This window comes from Falco punctatus (genome assembly GCF_963210335.1).
Source record: "Falco punctatus genome assembly, chromosome: Z".
Lineage (NCBI taxonomy): Eukaryota > Metazoa > Chordata > Aves > Falconiformes > Falconidae > Falco > Falco punctatus.
Window position 1 is genome coordinate 1,629,722 of NC_137586.1, and position 17,961 is coordinate 1,647,682.

General features: G+C 37.7%; 1 protein-coding gene across 1 annotated transcript in view; it reads left to right on the forward strand.

Annotated features, from left to right (window-relative positions):
• MBD2 (methyl-CpG binding domain protein 2) overlaps nucleotides 1-17,961 on the forward strand; it is a 40,457-nt gene that overhangs the window by 7,418 nt on the left and 15,078 nt on the right. Inside the window, exons 2-3 of the mRNA XM_080371959.1 lie at nucleotides 5,203-5,362; nucleotides 12,095-12,232. Coding sequence (XP_080228085.1) covers nucleotides 5,203-5,362; nucleotides 12,095-12,232 — 298 coding nt within the window. The remainder of the gene's footprint in view (nucleotides 1-5,202; nucleotides 5,363-12,094; nucleotides 12,233-17,961) is intronic.

Genomic DNA, 17,961 nt, shown 5'->3' on the forward strand with positions numbered 1-17,961 from the left:
CTGCGCGTTTTGAACTGGGGAGGGGGCCAGGTAGGCTAGTATCAAGTAGGTTTTACTGTATGATAAAATTCAAGGTAACTTCCTTGTATGTTAATCAGCTTGCTCTGCTGCTTCACAGGAAAGATCTGGAAAGTGTCTTTTTAAATAACGTTCCTTGCAAGTTCATTACATGACATAATCATCCTCAGCCTACTACGAACTTCATTTTGTATATATGTGAATTTGCACAAGCACATAGCTAGAGGTGAAGGGTTGTGTTCTTCATTTAATCTTGTATAAAGCGATTTAAGCCTTGATAGTGTCATTGAAATAATAGTTTTCAGAGGTTGTTGCGCATCACCTCTTTTGAGGAGTGCTGGTTTTTGTTAATTGGTTGTGTTAATAAACATCGTACAGTGTTTAATTTAACAGGATAAAGTTTTAAGTGCTGATACACATGTAGAACTAAGTCTCTCAGGTGCACTAAATATAATATCTCTGATGGATCCCCCCACCCTGAAACTTCTACTGAAAGCTAATAAAAATTTTAAAAGCCTATAGAAAGTTTACTGTCTTTAGATAAGACTAAATATTTGTAACTTTTTTGGTTAGTGCTTATAAAAATAAAAATCTTACAACAATCTTATTGTTGAAAATCTATGTGGAGATCTTGCTGTGTAATCTCACATTGATCTTGCAATTCTAAATTGTCTCAATGCTGGGGCACGCTGCAATTTAGTCGGACCAGAGGCTTTGCTGTCACATCATCCAGAGAACCTTCTCAGAGAGAAGAAAGCTTCATACCTCTCCTTCTGCCTTTCTATTCTACTCAAAACTAAGTTTGAATTTAAACTTGGTTTTAACAACTTTAGGGGGGGGGGGGGGGGGGAAATATGCTGTTTCTTAGTTTCAACCAAGATATGTAAGTAGCAGGCTTTTATGTAGACATAGTGTTTTAAATAGGTTCTGTAACCTCACTCTTTTCCATTAGTGCATACTAATTATTTAATAGATGCTCAAATAAAGCCTCTGCAAATAGGCCTTTTATTTGACTTTTACCTCATGGAGCTTTCTCTGCAGGTAAAAGAAAGCTTTGCAGCAGGAGCACGCTGGAGACCGAAGATAATCTGGGAATAATTCAGAAATGAAGGCATTACTTTAGTGGTTTGACAGCCTGCACTTTCGAAGTAGAAAATGGTAACAGCTCGAAGAGTGTTAGTGAAAAAATGAATATATGTGAAAACTAATATAAGTGGGGTGGAAATACAGTTTTGAGTTTATTCAAATCCTTCCAGCTCATGTATTCATCACCCTTTTAGAACAGGATGACGGTCTGACATATGAAACAACGAGTCTGGATGACATTAGAAAAAATTGCAGCCTTGAAACTGAACAGAAGGCTGGTGGGTATTTTGTTTGCCAGCTACCAAGGCTGAACCAGAAGGCTTACAAAGCATGTACTTTCTCCAGTGTTTTGACATCGTACGAACTTGTTGAAACTCTGAAATGAAGAACAATTAAGGATAGGGGCTTTTGTGAAATATGGAATCAAATGAAATGTAGTTTCATAGCAGAATTGACTAGGTTTTAGAGTTTGTGCTGAAATAATGTTTTGCAGTAAGCAAAAGGAATGCTACTCAGTCTGTTGGACTTCAGTGAACTTCACTTTCAATAGTTTGTCATTAGATTTCCTTGAAGCTGGAGAACGGAGAATACTACAGGTTTTGTATAATGGTTAAGGTATGGGGTGAAGAGGAGACAACAGTACCTTATGGTAAAACAAGGGCTTCTTGGGTGTTGTAAGCTACTTGTGGAGTTCTTGGAACCAGTCTGTTCTTAGTATCTTGGATGCACAAATGATGTGTGCTGTGTATACATCGTAAGCAAATTTCATACCTGGGACATCATCAGAACAAGTGAGAATCAGAAAATAATCAGGAGAAATTGAATGACTTTAAAGATAAGGGCATGATTTAGGGTGAAAATAATAAGGAACGGAAAACTATGCATTTAAGGACTAAGAAAAACAATTCCTGTTTTTTCTCCGAGAGCGCAGCTGGGTGGTTCACAACTTGGAAGGAAAAGATGGATTGACAATATGAATGTAGTGGGATGCAAAGGAGTAACATACTTCTGCAGAGACAGGGAGCTGCTGTGGTCACTGATTGCTGACTGGAGGCAGCAACATCTGGGGAAGGAGTAGGACAATGAGAATGAATGGTGGAATATGGGAAATGTTAAAAAAGTCCACAATAAGTACTTGACTGAAGTGGCAACCAAAGCTAAGGCGGGCAGATTGCTCTCTGCCTGCCTTTTTGTTTGCTCTTGTTATGTCAGGTCAAGGACAGACAGAACAAGTCTATCATCCCTCACACTGGTGTGGGAAAACACAGAACCAAAAGCTATGGGACAGGATAAAAAAAATGCCCATTTTCAGTTGCTTCTTTTTTGTCTTGGATTATTTTTTAATTGGCATATTTTTGTTTTTTAATCTCAGCACAAAAAGGCAGTTTTTCTTAACACTGAGATTAAAGTGAATCTAGATATTTTGCTAATGGATTGCAGTCTGTCCCTGCTAAGAGTGTCACTGTTAACTTAGGTGGTAGATTTTGTGCTGTGGTTTGGAATAGCCTTTAATACCGCCTTACTGATGATCTGTGCAGATGCCAGTATGGAATATTGGATCATATACTTTGATTTGCTTTTGGATGACTGAACAAACCAACCAACCAAACAAGACCTGTGAAACGTTACATTTGTAAATAAGAGTGTTGGATGCATTTATAAAATTCGCTTTTATTTGTGAAATCTGTTTTCAGAGTTCTACAGGAAGAATTTTTAGTGAAGCTAGGCTGATAACAGCTCACTGCTGAAATTCTGAATTTCTTTGAGGTGTATGTGAAGCATTTATGTCCAAGGAATCTGAAGAGGAAAGCTAGTAAAAAGAGTGCTGTATTGACGACAGAGTCTGTTAGCTTCTTACACAACAACAGAAGGTGGTGATACGGGAAAAATGAAAGCATGTTTCATCTTTGGTACCAAAATTAGGATATAATAGAAGAAGATGTAGGATGGCAAATTTCTATGTGCTTTTAGTAGTTACTTAGTTATGAGCTAAAATGACTGTGTGTACAGGTTTTAATTTAAAAAAAAAAAAAAAAAAAGAACACTAACACCAGCTTCAGGGTTTGCTTATAGTCATTGTTTTCTCCTTTTCATTCAGTGTTTTATGTTCATTGGGAAAGCAATTCGTAACAGGAGGCTTTATTCAGTAAATTCAGCCCTTCCAGTCTGTTGGGAAACCGGGATGTTTAGCTAGGCAGCCAGCAATTCTTGTCAGGGTTTTATCCTGATCTTTTCTTACAGATGCTTGAATAGGAGTGAAAGGCAATGGGTCAGATTATTTTAATAGCAAACTTCCTTGCCCCACAAAAACCTTTCTCTGTCTCTGACCTTCAGCACAGAATTTTTTCTACTGTTAACAAGCCAGGGTGTTAATCTGCACTATCTGAAATAAAACAGGTGTTTTGTTTAGTTTGGTTTATAGCACAGCTTCAATTCTTGGTTTATGAGAAGTAGAAAAGAGGTTTGTCGTAGGGTGTGGGTGTCCATATGTGTGGTGGGATGTTTTGGTTTTTTTTCCCTCCCACACCCATCCTCAGGAGGTTAGCTTCAGATTGTGATCTGTTTTAAGTCTTTTTCTCCCACTCTTTACCGCTTGTTAATTATGTCTTTCCATATTTCTGGATTCATTTTAATGACTTTGAAAAATGTTTGGCTTCATTAGCTATGTTTTCCCAGAATTCAGTACATATTTTTCACTGGGGAAGTTCTTGCCTCAAGGCATTTTGAAGTTTAAAAAACAAAACAAAACAAAAAAAACCCAAAAGACCCAAAACCCCCCACCCCCCCTTTGAAAAGTGAAGAAGACAAAAAAATCTTCAGTAGTTTTCTGCAGAAAGGAAGTAGCGTGAAAATTCTCTGAGCTCAGTTAAGCTTTTTGGTTTCAGTAGTTGGGAGGATTTTGACACTTGGCTTGATTCATTGGGTCGAGATTTGCGATAGAACCAAGGGACTGTTGACATCACATGAGGGGTGTTAAGCCATTTTCGCAGCTCTCTCTACTGAGTCGCTATTGCAAACTGGTGTTGTAGTTTGAGTTTTACAGAGCAGTTCTTGATGCTTGATTTTCTGCTGAGCTTGTAAGTCTGGGCACAGCACACCATTGGCCCTTACCGTGAAATGAATTATGTAGCGTCTTGTCAGTAAGGTGCTTCTTAGCAATGCCTTGCAGACAGGGCATGCAGACTAGTTAGCAAGTGTCCAGTGAAGTCGGTGAAAATACGCATGGATAAAATGTGTATTTAGCGCAGGCAGTGTGCATGATGTATGTGACTGTGTTCGGAATGCTTGAAAATGAGGTAGAGTTGAGAGGATAGAAGGTTCTGTGATTTAAAGACTGGTAGATGTAGCACTTCCTTATGGGAAATGGGATGTTTGTTGATGTTACTCAGAAACATCAGCTGGGACTTTAGGGTAGAAATAATTCCGCAATTCCAAATGAAGATGATTTAAATAACTTCCCTACCACTTCCATATGATTTCATTGTTATGGTGAGATCTATATGCACAATGGCAGCTTTGGACCTGTTTCATATTCTGCATCATCTTGCTTGCTGCTTGCTTGCTTGTCGCTCGGTTACTTCCCTGGCTTTGCTCACCAGCCGTAGTGACTGAATAGCAATAAGATGTCACATCACCTCCGCTCCTAGTCCTGCGCAGCTGTTTAACGCCTTGCTGTTTGATAGCTGGGAAGGGTTGCTGTTGAGTCGAGGTTGGCCTTAGCTAGCCATCCATTGGAACCTCGCATATGGGCTTTACATTTGTGCAGAGAGGGTCCTGCACTTGGCCACAGTCTGACATTTGTGCTGCTTAGGCTGGAGTTTGGTTTAGCTGTACTGCTAGGCCAGCTTCCCAAGGTGTAGTGTATCCTAGTGTCCCACAGCCTGACATATAAATCAAACCCTGTGCCAAGGATGGGAGCGGATATGCAGAGGTTGGACAGGTATGCTGTCACTAACCGACACAGCAATGAATGTGCCACATGGAATAAAGATAATGGAAACTTTTTAGATATTTAACAAGGTATAGAACCTGTTATAAGAAGTCAAGGTTGTATCCTCTTGTACAACAAAACATACTAAAGTGTTTTCTTCTTTTTAGTCCAAGTGGTAAGAAGTTCAGAAGCAAGCCTCAGTTGGCAAGATACCTGGGAAACACTGTTGATCTCAGCAGTTTTGACTTCAGAACGGGAAAGATGATGCCCAGTAAATTGCAGAAGAACAAACAGAGACTAAGGAATGATTCTCTCAATCAAAATAAGGTTTGTTAGTAAATACTGTGTTTAAGGATATCCTAAGAATTTCCTTTCCTGTAGTTCATTTAGCAATTTTTTTTTTTTTCTGCTTAAAGCAGTCTGCTTCTAAGATGTACATGTATGTTTAATTTTTAGTAGTGGTAGAGATGTAACTGTAAATAGAAGGAATACTCTGCTACTACCGAGAAAAATACCAAGGTGAGGTTAAGTATGAATCAAAAGTTTGAGTAATTCAGGAGTTGGCTTGGGACTAAGAACCTCAGTGTTAGTCATCTACCTGAATGATGTTCTTCTAAATGGGAAAAGTTAGGACTGTTGACGCCAAGAGATTCTCCTGTGCAAGGCTTCAAATTGTTATGTTCATCTTCCTGTTCTGAGATGAAATAGTTCACATTTTTAATGTGTGCAGTATGTGCCAGGAAGCTTGTTTCTGAGGCAAATGCGTTTATCTGTACAAGTCTGGATGGCTGTGTACAGCTATGTGGCTTAACAAGGCCGGGTGTTTTTCTGTTTAAGATTGGGCCTTTCTCAATTGACCTGATTGTTCTCTTATTGTCTATTTATTTTTAAACAACAATGTATCCTTTTGAATACTGAAGAAAATGTGTATAACAGATTAAAAATAAAAGGCTGAAGCATACAGGAGTGAAATAAGTGATGTAGCACATAGGAGGATGACAAGTCAATTTAGCTGACTCTCAGATATAATATGTTTCTGGGCAAACTTTAGAAACCTTATATGACAGTTTGAAAGGACTTCTGTAACAATCTGCAATGTTTTCTTTTTAAAGTATTCTATTTTTTAGGATTTCTTAACTTACAGTAGTGTATGAAATGACCTAATAAGTTATAGGTATGTCTTGTGCACTGATGTGTTTTTGTCATCTGCCATTTGTAATGCGTGAACCACACATTTCATGCTGGTTTCTTTTTATTTAAAGCATGTGTTCAAATTATTTACTATTTTCTTACCACAGACATGAGGCTTTCAAATAATTTATCAATTAGGGGTAGTCCAAGGAAAGGTTTTGATTATGCTTTTTGCATGAGCAGAAACTAGAAAATTTGGTATATAAAATCTAGATGAGTCCGTGCTTACTTTGTATTCCTGTGATCTGAGATTACTTGAATGTTGCTGACAGTAGCTCTGTTATATACAAAATTAGGAAAGGGGTTTTTTTGGGGTGGGTTTTTTTTTTTTGGGGGTAAATAACATTATTTCTTAAGTGACTGAATCTGTAACTCATGAGCTTTCAGGAATTTCTGCGGTATTCCTGTGATAGTTAAAAATTAAACATTTTCCTGGAGTTTGTTTGGTTTTTTTTCCACAAGACACTGAAAGAGTTTGGTTGGAGTTGTCTTCCAGTCCACCTTGCAGCTGTGCTGCTGGGGGGCCATAAAAGACAGACTTGCATAGACAAGTTTGTGTATAAACTTGCTCCTGTTTTATAGGTTGTTTGGTTTGGTGCAAACAATTTACCACAAATGTTTCTAAATCCTTTGGCTTCTCATATGTTTCAAGAGGGAACATCAAAATACACTTCAGTCTTCTTACTGGGACGTGTCTAGGCAGTTAGATTTATGTAGCTGGTGGATGGAAATGCTGTCTTGCCATACTTGTAACTTTTGAGATTCTCATGTAATTGGAGCAGATTACAACTCAATGTCAAGACTGACATACTAATGCTACCTGGCTTCAAGTGGAACTGTGGATAATATATGCTAATGAATGCTTTCCATTTTGTGATGTTAAATGTACAGCAGTGTTAATGACACGGAAATACTCTTCCAGCAAAATACTTCTCTCCAATCTTAGCACTGCGCGTTCATACTGACCGTTCAGTATTGGCAGTAAAGGCATATGTTTGATAGGTTTATTTACGGTAAAGCTGCAGGAGGAGTTTTGCTTCAACCTATACTAATCTTGCCATTGTTTTCTGTGTATCCATTTTTACATTTCACTTGCAAATTAAGTTACTTTATTTATTTGCAGTGCTTTTGAAGAGATAGTGAAATAAGGAATACAATTGAATATGAATCCAGTAGATACAGCATACTGCAGTGCTTATAAAAATATGCTTATCAATTCTTCATTTTGTAAAGAAAACATAATAGTACTGGTTAAACATGCTGTCTGGTTATAAGTGACTTCTTAGATTAAAGGATTTGAAAGGCTTGAAAATCCTCTGCTGAGTTTTTAAAATGTTTTTATGTCCGGGGCACGTTGATGCTTCTGCAAAGACATGTCTTTGGAAAGGTAGTGGGCTGAAATTCTTTTGGAAATCCTTGTTGGACCATAAAATACTCCTACTGAGTAAAAATGAGCAGGGAATTGATTTTTCTGCTAGCTAGTACATTACTATAGTTCCCAGAGTAGGAAGAGGTTTTTGTTCTGTGATAGTAGTCAAGCAGCATAGAAGCCCACAGTACGGCTGTGTTTCTGAAGGCCAAAGTGTGCCTAAAACTGAATATTGTGAGCTTAATTGCCATCTGAAGTGAAGCAATTGCTGTCTGACTATTTGAAACGTGTAGGTGGAAAGCTCAACTTTCTGTTCTCCAGGAGAGGTGTCGGTTGTAGGGATCTTTGTTACAGTGAAGATGTAGGGATGTGCTGGAAGCTTTTCCTTTGTCACGGATAAATCTTATGTGTGGCTGGCTTACGATTTCTTGTGAAAAAGTTTATCTGAGTATCAGTTGCTTTTTTTCCCTGTATATCCCAAGATCTGCAGGTGCCGGAGATGGGTGAGCTTAGCAAGTTTCTGTGCTAGAGTTTTTTGTTGTTCAAAACTCAGTGACACAAATGAGAGACTGTTTAGATAGGATGAGATCAGAAAGCCCAGATGTGACTATGATGAGAGAGGAAATAAAACAGGAAAGTAGTAAGATTATAATTACAGTACTTAGGAATTGCTCTGTTCTTTGTTTAAACAGTTTATCCTGATGACCATTTTCTAGTATGTAGCCTTGATAAAAAGTATATGGGCCATCTAGCTCTTGAACCTGTATTTCCTGCATCGTTTATAGCTCATCAGGGTTTTGCTTTAATTCTGGGGGCCATATCATTAATGTAGCTGAATTGTCTTGATTTTTCAGACTGCCTGAAGAAATCTCCTTTTTATTTTCTGAGTTTAATGGATTTAATTTTTAACTTCTCTTTAAGTCCCATCACTGGCCATAAGGAGCCTGTAAATATTTTTCTGAACTTGAAATTAAGACCTTGGTTCTAGAAATGTTCGCTTTTCCAGATTTAACCCCCATATGGCAGCTGGCTCTGTAATATTATTGGTTTTGTCAGTTTTAATAGCTATTTTACCACTTATACCGATGTTACTGTGCAGAATGCCCTGGGGCCATGGACTTCAAAGCTACAAATACTTCTTTGAACTTGATGTCACAAGATAAGGGAATGCAAAGCTTGTAGGATAGGCAAGGTCTGTCAGGGTTCTGGTGTGAATTAAGTTACGTGGTGTGAGGAAATTTAATTGTCAAAATACTTTGTGCAAATTGAAGTATGTCTGATTACTGTCTAGCTCTGGTTGGTGATGCTGTGCTCATCAGAGATGCTTTAATTATATATGAAAAAATGTATTATATATGAGAAAGTCTAACATTAGACTTACTATTGTCATCGTCAGGGAGGAAAAAAAATGGAGCCCATAACCAGTATCCACCATGCAAAGCGATGACCACAGTATCGCAAGTATTTTTCTAGCAGACCTGGACTACCTGGGTGAAACATTAGGTGAAGACTGATGTCTAGATTTACTTATAAGTTTAGATTCTCGCTTTTGCTTCGTATAAAAAGATCTTAGGACTTCCGTGCTGATTGAATGGTAGTTTCTCTGGTTGGTTAAAACTGTTAAGTGTAATGAGGCAGAAGTACTCATGCTCTGTTGCTGTTTGCGCTGGCCATGGAAACCCTGGTTCCAGTTAAACAAAATTCAACAGCGTGTTAGGGATGGAGATCTCTGAAGATATGCTGCTTTTCCCATTCAAAAGCCGTAATGTTGCAAGACACAGAGATTGGTTAGTTTCTGGCTGTAAGTTTATAAACTAGAAATGATAGATGTCTGAATTTCTGAGGAAAACTTCCATTGGTTTAGCCTTATTATATTTTAATGAGTTAACTGCACTACCTGGAAAGGGGGCCTATTCTCAAAGCTCTTTTGCAACGTAAATGATTCTGTGATTCTGTGATTTAAAGGAGTGGTAAGAATAGAGAGCTGTGATCAGAACTGCTTCCACTGAAAATAATAGATTTCTAGAACTCTTTCAGAATTCACCTGTCTGTTGTTGAATATTCTGGCATATTTCTTCTGTTGATCTGGAAAAGTGTTCTGGCTCTTGTGAGAGGATGAGTAAATCAATATTAAGCCAGGATTCCAACATGCTACAGTGTAACTATAAATGAGTGTCTGAATGGAGTCATACTGTTGAATACCTAAGAATACCCGTAGTACTCTTGATAAATCACCACCTTTGCCATCCGCATGAAAAATCGAGGCCTGAAGTTTTAAAACTGTCCCTTCATTTAGATTATATTGAGGTGCCTGGATAAATGTGAAGTGTTTCTATGTTGTTTCTTCCTGTCAATTACATTCCTTAGAAATACATGGAGGAATTCCTTATTTTTTTCTGCCAGGCAGGATCTAATAGCACTGTGTCATCCTGGAGAGGCTGTAACAAGAGACCTCTCCCTTGCCTGTCCCCCCACGCAGCACATGAATCAAATAGCTGGATAGAAGCACCCAATATAATAACTATTGTAGTGTGTAAGGATGTATTTTGGGATTAAGTGGCTTGCCTATAGAATGGTCTTCATGATGAAAATTCCTTTCTGTGGCGTGCAGAGATTATACTCTCATTATTGCTAGTTTATAGATTGTGCACTGTACACATATAGAAAGAATGACTTCATGATCTCTTCCTCATCAGCCATCCGCCTTGCAATTACAGAGGTATGCTAAAATCAGAGTGTTCTGATGGTGGAGGAACTACCTTATCAGATTGCTTTAGCAAAGCTCTAGAAGAGGGATGTGTACTTTTAAAATAAGAATTTAATCTGCAACAGATGCAGTGAAGAGAAGTCTTCCTGCTTAACAAACCTAAGCCTGTCGCCATATTTTTAATTTAATTTTGATACAGATCATTACAGAATATCTATAGTCAGTATTCTAACTTTTGTCATCTGGAATTCCAGAGTGTTGATCTTAGAAATGAATGCTTTTTGAACAAGCATGTGCTCTTTGGTTCTTAACATTGTCTGTTTTATGAAGTTGTGTAGTCCAAATTGTATAATCTATATATGGAGGATATGAAGATTGAGATTTAATGCCCATTTCTAAGATCAAGTGGTTGCTTTCTCTCACAAAATTAGGAGTGTAAGTAAATCCTAATGAAAAACTTTTAACATGGATGGAGTCTAATACAAGTGTTCACTGTGTAACTTTTGACCTGTGATCTCACAGCCAATTATGAAACTTCTGAGGTGTGAAATACTGCATAATAACTTACTACTTTTCCTTTTGAATGACTAGCAGTAAACTTACAAAACGCAAAAGCTTAACCGTTTTTCTATGTCAGAAACTAGATATGGCTATGAATTGTTTTGAAGTGCTTAAGACTGTCCTGCAAAATAGTGAACTTGCTTTTTGGTACACATTAATTAGGAGAGTATTTATCATGGGATATTTATTTTCAGTGTCTCTCTGGTGTCAATATAGTGACATGTCTTCTCAGTCACATTCTTGTATCCTTTGGGGGGAAAAAAAAAGAAAAGATTTTATTTCAGTTAAGGAAAATATCAGACGTAATTCACAAGCAGAAAAGTCTGGTATTACGTGTTCAAGACTTGGAGGAAATGGGATTACAAACAAAAAGCTGTGAGGTGCTGTTCCTGGGCACAGCACTTCAAACTGGCAGTCTGCTTTTGGATAGAGACAGGTTTAGAAAAGCTGGAATGGTGTAAGGTGATGATCTATCTTCTTTCTTCATCAGTTTTGGGGGTTATGGGAGAATTCTATTCCCCCCCCCCCCCCCCCCCCCCCCCAAATACTTCTGGGGTTGTTGCTACAAAGAGGGTTTCAGGCACTAGTTTCTCCAAAGGCCTAAGGGTTTGATGTGTGACCAGATATTATTGGTAAAGTTATAGCAGATGCCTGGGAATCATCAGTTCTCAAACCTGATAAAAACTAGCTTTGTCAAAATGTTTGTTGAAGTTGATACAGTTTTAGGTTTTTTTCCAGAATAAATTGCTGCACTTAATGAGGATTTGTTTGGTGTAGGAATTGCTTAGGAAATTTGTGACCAGGGTTATGTAGGAAGATGCTGTCCTTTAAAACTTGGAACTCTATAAACTGTTAGCTACAAACATATTTGCATGAAGCTTTGGAGATCTCATTTTGACATCTGATTGTGAAGCTGTCTCTTTTCAGAATGTAAGTCAGTTGAACAATTAACATCTATATTTTAACAAAAGATGAACTTCCAAGCAGTTTGATTCTTCCCAAGAAGGTGGAAAAGTGTGGAACCAGTTAAGTGTTACTTTTTTTTTTTTTTTGTTCTCTTTAAAATGGAGGACTGCAAAGAGTAGTTAAGTGCAGCATTTAAGGGAAATCTTTACTTCAGAAAAAAGCCTCGGTAGAGGAGGGTGAATCCAACATTAGTTTGTGTACTTTTTATGTATAATTTTTCCTAATTCTCTTTTTTTCTTCTTTTTTTTTTTTTTGTTTTTAACAGGGAAAACCAGACTTAAATACAACTTTACCAATCAGACAAACTGCATCAATTTTCAAACAACCAGTCACCAAAGTTACTAATCATCCTAGTAACAAAGTACGATCTGATCCACAACGAGTGACGGAGCAGCCACGACAGGTAAGAATCATCTATTTCCATTGTTGCTGCTCAGCAAGTTGTGAAACAAGCTGAAAATATGCTTGGTTTTGGCTGCGCTTCAATTACAGATCAGAATTCCAATCTTGAAGGTTACTTATAGGAGTGTATTTCAAAAAATACAGAAATAACAGTCACATCATATGGAGATTCATACTTCTTAATCCAAAACTTCATTCTTATCTATTTACCACATTCCTCTTGAAATTCAGATCTGTGCTCTATTGTCACAACTGGACTTCAATTATTAAAAAAAAAAATTGTTCAGGTGCAGCTTCTTAATAGAAGTTTCAATAAAATACACAGTTCTCATCAAGGCATAATATCTCTTATATAGAAGAACTTTGCGCAAAATCAATAAAATATTGTATTTTAAATCCCTCTTTTTCACTCTACAACTACTATAAATTCAAACTACGGTAACATCAACTCATCTTACACAAATTCTCCTTTTTAGCTGCTTTTCTTTATGTCAATGACAGGTCACCTGTTCACACAGTGCTTTTTTGGTTTTGTATTTTATGGGGAGGAGGGAGCTGAGAAGAAATGAGAATCTAGGTAATGAATGAATAATTGGGTAGATAACGTAGTGTATATTGGACTGAAGTATTCTAAGTCTGACTTATGTCTTTTGAGGCATAGCATGATTACCATCAAATTGAAACACCTTATTCTGTTTTAGGAGTGCAGGGATGAGAAGAAAATGCAGAGGCATGTTCAAATTTTTGTACACTCATATGTCACTAACTTTTAACAACATTTCTTTTGAAACTCAAGCTGTCTCTAATATTGCACTTTCAAACATCTTGAATGCTGTTCTTGTAAGAAATAACATGAGCAATTTATACTGCATCCTCTAAATTCAGGTGAGAAAGAAAAAGAAGAAATTTCGAGCTGTATTGTATCATCTTGTTGAGATGTCTTTTAGCAAGATTTGAAGGCCTCAGCTAACCTCACTGTTGGTCCCATGAAGTTCAGCAGGGGCCATGTAAGTGTATCACATTCAGATCTAAAAGATGCATAATTGCATGTGTCTGTTGATTCTCTTCACATTCTTCGGGTTTTCCTGTTGAAGTACTACACTTTGTGTGTCAGGAATTTCCTTTTGGTCATGTCTGCTGAACCAGTAATAATCACCAAAGCGTATGAAAATTATGGCACCTTTGTGGCAAGAGAAATGGATGCCTTAGCAATTTATGTCTTGGTGGATTCTAAACCATTTCATGCTTGCCTATTTCCTCCCTGATTTCTTTCTTCCAGAATCTTTTCTTCAAATACGTAGTGACTGAAGTCTTTGGGAATGCATCCCTTATCTTTTGAGAAAGCCTATTCTGCAAATCCTTACCAGATAGTCAATTTTCAAACCTACCCAAGTTAAATCTTTGCTGCCTTAAGATAGGTTCTAATGGATTAAAGTTTAGCAAGATCTTCAAGAAATGGTTGTCTGCTGATCACTGTGTCAGCATTCTTTTTCAATCAAACTCCTTTCTCCAAGCTTGCAACAGTGCATCTTCGGAAGAGGACACTTTAAACAATAGTCTTACTCTGTATTGCCATACTTCATTTGGAAGAAATGCTAGCTGTGATCACACTGATTGTGAAATAATTAATCTTATATGTCCAATAGGAATGCAGATCTTGGTGTCCTTACTCTTGCTTTTCTTCAAGCTAGATTGCTGCCTTGAGCTGTTTTCTAGTTTGTCATCATTCTGCATAGTGATGATTGATATAGGTGGGAGATTTGGGAAAGGAGAGAACAGATTGTTACATTTGTTTTTACATAAAATTTGAGTTGAGTTTTCAGTGAAGTTTTCATTAAAAAATCTGGAACAAAGCAATTTGCTGTAGGTAGTATGCAGTCAGTTACTGGAGAATCTTAAGCAAATTGACAGCTTTCCTAAACAATTTCCATTGATCTGGTTGGTTTCTTTATGCACCGATTTCCATCATACAATGAACAGTATTGGTTTGGTATTAGTAATAACCAAAAGTATGGAGGAACTGCAGACGCTGATCACGTGTGCACCCTTCATGTATGCATACTTAGATGTGCACACATGCCCATTGTTTGAATATAGCATGCAGTTCATTCCAATGTTGTACTCGCTAGCTGGAGCGTAAATATTAATAGATACGATCTTTGCTCGGTTTTCAAAAAGCAGTGATTTTTTTTCTTGATAGGATCTGTTGAGATAAAGTAGAGAAGCCAGGGTGAGGACAGAAGTTGCTGGATAACTTTTTTCTTAATAAAGTCTGCACCATGTGGAGCACCTGTCGCTTGAGATACAACTGTTGGACAAATGCGACCTTGCAAATGTATTTGAATTCTTTTCCCCTCCAGATAAAGCCTCTGTTTTGCTTACATAAATAACCCCTACGTGTGACACTGTCTTCTCCTTCTCTCATACTCAGGTGTGCAAACTTTTCCAAACACAGACTGTAAATATATCAGGGTTGGATATTTGAGTGCTGAAACACCGACTACATGGTCTATTTGTATATAAATCTTACTCAGTTACCACTTCCTTCCAGTGTTATTCCTCCCTATTTTCTTCAATCCTTGGCCCAGATCCCGTAAGGGATTCTTGCTTCTGTAGATATCCATCTCTGAAAGCTTTATCTGCTATATCTATTGTATCTCCCTCTTCAAAAGACAGTCTAACCAGAATTCCCTGAAAATTCTCTTTGGCCTGCCTCCTTCTGTGAAGATCAAAATAAATGAGTACTGTAGTTCCTTTGGCAGTCAGTAGTTTTTTTCATGACCTGAGAGTGAGAAGACATGCCTGTTGGTGTTGGCAGGGAACATATTTGGCAGCAGCTCTTCTTTAAGCAGTAAACCATGTTGGAGTTCTTGGAAAGACAAACTAATCACAGCTTGCTTATGGTCTTCGTATAGGTAAATCTGTCATTCAAAGCAACAGGTTGTTGTGGCAGCTGCTGGTTCCGTATATTCAGCATGCTAGTTGGCACACAAGAAGTGTCATGAAGTTGTCCAGGCCTTTTTAAAGCAACAGTTCTGCAAGACAGCATCTTAAAGCTTTCAAAGCCATTCTTAAAGGTTTTGTAGGTTACTGGTTATCAATCAGAGTGGAGAAATTTACCCAAGAAAAAATGGAAATGTTCTGCGAATCCTGGAAGTAGGCTGTGTCAGAACTTGAGCTGTGAGTGTATGCATGCATGCTCTGAAGAGTCAAGTGGTACTCACTAGACTTCTCTTCACTATCAGCCTTCTTCCTCTGTGTGACTTTTGTTCAAATACCAGCACTGGTCAATCCACTGAGATTTCACAAAGTCTTCCTGCCTAATCAAATGTTAGGAGTATCTGTAAGTTCCTAAATAGCAAATCTAATAGCCTCAATTGCTGTTTTCTTCAGAGTGCTTTAACATCTCTTTTTGAAGTATCAACATGCACAAAATATTTTGTTAAAAAAGTTTTGATAAACCAGTGTAAGAAAAGGAATACTGAAAGATTGGTAGTGGGCCCTGCAAAGAAAGGGAAAAAAAAAAAGCAACCGAAACCCAACAAATTCCTCTGTTTCAGCCTCCTCTCCACTGTATATAAGATTTCGATAAGACATGATACATTCTTGATGAATTTAAGGGCGATGGTTTACATTTAAAAAGTCAGATTAGCATTGCTGAAAATGAAACTGGATTTAATGATGACTTATAAGTCATGTAACTATATCTGTCATCTTCCTCTTAGGTCGTGTTGAGTACTGTCTTAAAATCAGATTGTTTTCTCCTTCCTTCCTATTTCACAAAAAGGCCACTAGATGTAGCAGTTCTTCAGGGCACGTTAATGCTCCACTTGTGCATCTGGATTTGAGTATTCCTCAAGTGTGAAGTGGGTGAATGTGAAGCAGTGGAAGTCCAGAAACTATTATAAGCAGTAAATCTTTTATGTAATCACTTAAACTTGAGTTACTTGCCTGTCAAGTGTTCTTGATAGTATCTAACTGGATGTAATTGGATGGTGCTGCAAATCAGACTTTCTTATGGATCACTGCCCTTTGTACCCCCACTCATGCGGTGCCTGCAGAGGGTCCAGGTCCCTGTGTCCTATGTAGAGCACTTACCCTCTTCTTCGTCTGTTAGATCTTCTTGGTTCACACTGTTCCACACTGATTGATCTTTTTCCAGGGTAAATACAAGACTCATTCATTTTCCCCCATGCCCCAAATGTGTAGTACCTGAGACACTGCTTTGGGAGAGCTCTGACTCCTGAGGACCCACTGATCACTAGTTAAATCTGGTTTACACTGTTGGTTGTGGTGGCAGGGATATTTGAAACCATACTAGTAAAACTGACGTTTATGTGAGTGGTAATCTGGTGAACGGGTGAATTTTCAAAGCACTGACCTCAGTATCTTTGATCCATTTGCCTAAAAACACCCCACAAACATACCTCAAGTGTTTAAAAGGACATCCTTCCCTTCAAAGCTCATTTTGAGAAAATCAGATAGTCAGTATTATGTGATCCATTTCCTCTAGTTCTGTGACAGACAACCACCTTTAAAAACCACCTTAGGATAAATCTGAGGGTATTTTCTTTTTTAAAATGCATTAGGATACAGCTGATATATTTACTTATAGTATCATCTATCTGTAGGCCAGAAGGACTCTTTAAAATTGATTTGAAAGTCTCTTTTATAAACTTACCGTCATATATATTTGCAGTGGCTTGTATTGTAGTGGGTTATTGAATAGGATTATATATGACAAATTAAATCTGACCATAGTCATTTCATAGTATATATGCAGTCTAAAAAGCCTACTTTATGAGAAAAATTGCAGGATGTCATTTTATGTATGTCTTCTTGTGAACAGTTCTTAACAAGAAAGGCGTATTTAGTTCTTAGCACTTTGTGTTTTGTCAAATAGATGTGATTTTATTTCCTGTGGATCAACTTAAAGGATTAGAATCTAGAATTCAAATAGGGTTGGAAAACTTAAGCTTCTTGGTTAATATCTATTAGAATTATTAAAAAGAGGGATGGAAGCAACACAATGAGATTAAGTTTCATCTCCCTCTCCCAGGCAGCTAAGGGAACACTGAAATTTTGATTGGCTATTATGGATGCTGCAGAGCTGAGCAGCTCAGCAACTGGATATAAAGAGGAAAGTTTTCTGGTTTTCCGCAGAAATTCTCATTCCTTTTAAATTCTTTCATGGAGAATTTGAAAAGACCTCTCTTTAATCATATCTCCTTTCTTAACTGCCTGCAATGTCATTCATTTGAGCAGTTTCCCAAATGGTAACTGGCATTCTGGTCTCACTTAGCCTTTAAAACACATTTTAAAACTTTACAAAATTGCAGGCTGGCTGTGTCTGCAGTACAGTATAGGTATGTTGACTGTGTTTTGTGTAGACATGACTAACTTTTCATCAGCTTGCAGACCAGTTTATAATGCATGTGCAAGCAGCATGGAAATACACGTGGTTGCAGAGAGCTAGGAAGATGCCAAGGCAGCTCCTGGAGCTGTGGCTGTGCTGCTAAACTTGCTGTGTCCATCCTACTTCTGAATTAGATGGTAGCTTTTTCTGACTGCTGCTTCAAGTTAAGAGTGGATATCTGTAGCTGTCTAAATAGAAGAAACCACCTCGGTAAACAAATCTGTGAACTCACCAACACTAGAATCATTGTCCTTTCTTCTGTGTGTTCAGTCAAGTACATCAGTCTGTTGACATCTACAGTATTTTCAATACTC